This window comes from Empidonax traillii, unplaced genomic scaffold, assembly GCF_003031625.1.
Source record: "Empidonax traillii isolate 1590-97213 ecotype Southwest subspecies unplaced genomic scaffold, ASM303162v1 scaffold580:size560489, whole genome shotgun sequence".
Lineage (NCBI taxonomy): Eukaryota > Metazoa > Chordata > Aves > Passeriformes > Tyrannidae > Empidonax > Empidonax traillii.
The window spans coordinates 80,052-83,320 of NW_020955773.1; the positions used below are offsets into that span (position 1 = coordinate 80,052).

Here is a 3,269-nt window from a genome sequence, read left to right on the forward strand (position 1 = left end):
AGAAAAGTAAAAAAACCCCACCAGACCCTAAGCCTGAAACAGTAGTTTTATAGTCAGTAATACTTGACCTCTCCAACATGACAAAATGTCCCCTTTCTGCTTTTATGTTCACATTACATCCAAAAATTTAAAATTTCCTGCCATATTTAACATGTATTTATAGAACCAAAATAACTGTATTCAGCTTGTTAGATGTTCTGCAACATTTATTTAATGAAAAAATAAAATACTTTCTTAGTAGTCATTTCTGTTACATAATATTCTGATCAGCAAATAGAAGTTTCATTCATTTCACTTTTTTTTTCCTTTGTTGGTGTACCTACTGGAGTGTGTTAATTTAATCGTGCAGTTCGTGCCATACCCTGGTGCAGTGTTTCAAGGAACTGTTGACAAGGAGCTTTTTGAGCTTCAAATACATTAGATGAACAGTTTGTATCTATATTAAAACAATTTTCTAACTTGTTTGTAGAGCTTATCAATAAGCTTAATTTTCTGGATGAAGGGGAGCAAGACCTGTCCAACTCCAGCACAAACCCTTTTGGTGATCCTGATGCAGCAGAATTAAATCCATTTGGAGACCCTGATGTTGAAGGTAATGAATTTGTTTTACTTAATTCATCTCTATTTGCAAATGCTTAGTGAAACATGATTTGGATTTCTGTAGGGCTACAAATGAGAAATTTTATTTTGATTAAATAGAATTGTTGCATGCAGCGCTGAGGTAACAGGAGCAGTGATCCAGTTGCCACGGGAAAATTGATTTATCATTTGAGTCTCGTGCTTTGTATTGAGGCACATCCTATATATTTGCTACTGGGAGCCACCAGTTGAACCAGAGACTTTTGGACCTGTGAGGTGTGTTACTGGTACTCATCTCATGTGGTATGAATGAGCAGCACATACTGTCAAGCGACTCTATTCCACGTAGGTGATGGTTAATATCATAATTTCCTTCACTGCAATCTTCACTGCATCGCAGATATTCTTGGTTAGCACTAATCTTCATTATTACAATTTAATTTTCTCTCTTTTCTGCTTCCTTTTTTTTTTTTTTTTAAGGTTTTTATGGCTTCCTCAGTTAAGCCTCCTGGCATCGTGCCTTGCACCACATGCTAGGTGTTAATCCCCTTTCCAGATTGACATGCCCATTCTTGTTCCATTTGAGTGAGATATACAACCCCTGTAAATTTTTAATCTGATAAGATTTTGGCCGTAAGGCCAGAAAGGAGCACCAGGACAGCAAGCATCTTTGCTGTCCTCAGCTCCGTGCCCGGATATGCAGGCTCCCATCTGCTGGATCTATTGCTTCTGGCTTGCAGCTGCTCGAAAAGCCAATTCATAGTTAATTCCCAAGTTTAAAGCTGTACTCAACCTTTCCTGTTCAAAGCTCCAAGACTTTTCCTTCTCCAGAAAATACCAAGTTGCTCTGTCATGGCAATAAAGAAGAACCACACTGAGTAGGAGCAGTCCAGGGTGCAGCCATGGGATTTCTAATGGCAGGTCTAATGAGGATGCACTTCTGAGCTGCAGTTTCCACCTGTGGTTTCTCACTTTCTTTGGACAGGCTGAATGTTTACTCACAACAGAGTTTTTCTGCGTTCAGACTCCACAGAGGCCAATGTGGGTGGTGATCAAGTCCTGTTGTACTTAGACTGTGGTGTAATCTCGCATCTTGTATTTCTGAAACAGGGATATTACCCTGTCTTCTGTATTGAGCCATTGAAGCTGTGAAGTCACTATCCCAGGCACCTTCTCCCTCCTATAAAGTTGTCAGATGTTTCTGGAGCTGCCAAAATGAGTTGTTTCATCTTTGTAGGTACCAATATCTATAGATTAGGTTCTGGTGTCCTAATCTTTGGCTTTGTTTCCTGTCTGTTCCTTGACAGTGAATTCTCTTAGGATCATGGAAGGAGGGAGAATAACTAGCAATATAAATCACCTATTTTCACACATCTAGTAGTCCATACACAACTTACTCTAAGAGACTCAGCCTATATTCCTTTCTTCCTTCTCTGCTCTAGAAAGAAGAGCTCCCTTCTCCATGGAGAAAGCAGTACAAATCCCATCCTACCTAAACTGCTGTCTTCCAAACCCAGCTTTGCTTTCCTTTCCAGAGAGAACCCATTCTGGCAGAAAGCAATGGGTGTTCTGGTCACAAAATACAGGGCACTAAAGACTCAGTTCTTTCTCATTTTAGGGACAGAATTATAAACTGGTGTTGTTTCTTAGCACTGGAGTAGCTTGACACCTCATGGCAAGCTCAGTATGAGCAGCCTGCATCCAAAACAGCAGCCAGCTTATGTTCCTAATACACTCTCAGTGTATGAGGGGCATGTTTTTTTCCAGTTGATTCTGGTTCTTTTGGTGACATCTAGCCTGTACTGTCACTCATAGTCATCGACACTTCTCCATTTTTCTGGATCTGTCTCTGACCAGACTGTTGGGTTCCATCTGCACAGCTGTGGGCAGCAGTGCTGAGTTGGGTGTGTGTGTGTACCAAATATTCCTCCCACACACTGTCGCTGTCATGCAGCAGTCAACGTACAATAACATGACAGTGATTGTGACAAACAGGGTGTCACTAGATTCTTCCTAATGTGTCATAAGATGTTTTTTGTTTGGGAGGGATGGACCTTCTGTCAGGCTTATGTGACAATAGTGCATCTTCCTGGAACACTAAAGCAGATTGGAAGATCTGAGGACTTCCAGGCTAGCAGGCAAAGAGTGGGACATCTGATGTGGCATTTTTAAAGCTTTTACTGTATGATTAGTGGCTCTTCAGGGCTTCTTCTGTTCACCTCAGACACCTCTGAGAAGCACTGGCTCTTCTACTCCAGACTTGTAATGAGCACTGGTTGTGTTCATCACCCCTTTCTTGGCCTTTTTGACATGTGCCTTTTTTCCAGTCCTTCACAAAAAGTTGAGGAAGGGAAAAAAGGGTACTGAGAAAAAATAGAGAAGATGAATCTTCAGCAACAGCAGGAATCTACTGCGTATGTCTGTGGCTAATTGGATCAGTGTCTACATGGGGAGCACCTAGACCTTACCATTTGGGGGAGATTTACCTTTGGTTTGGACTGCATTTTGAGCTGTATAAATATCACAGCTGTTCTCATCCTGTTGCCCAACTGCAGAAGGCTGCCCTGTTTGTTTCCCATCATTCACTCATGGCTGAGGACATTCCTTCTATTTTGAGACCTCAGTGGAACTTTGATTACTGACATCTCTTTCTAGGAAACTCTTTGAGACTATGCCTGCTTGTTTGCTTT

At 41.3% G+C, this 3,269-nt stretch overlaps 1 protein-coding gene across 1 annotated transcript in view; it reads left to right on the forward strand.

The window, feature by feature from the left end:
• Positions 1-3,269, forward strand: part of EHBP1 (EH domain binding protein 1) — a 178,696-nt gene that overhangs the window by 52,409 nt on the left and 123,018 nt on the right. Inside the window, exon 7 of the mRNA XM_027898157.1 lies at positions 470-592. Within this exon, the coding sequence (XP_027753958.1) occupies positions 470-592 (123 nt within the window). The remainder of the gene's footprint in view (positions 1-469; positions 593-3,269) is intronic.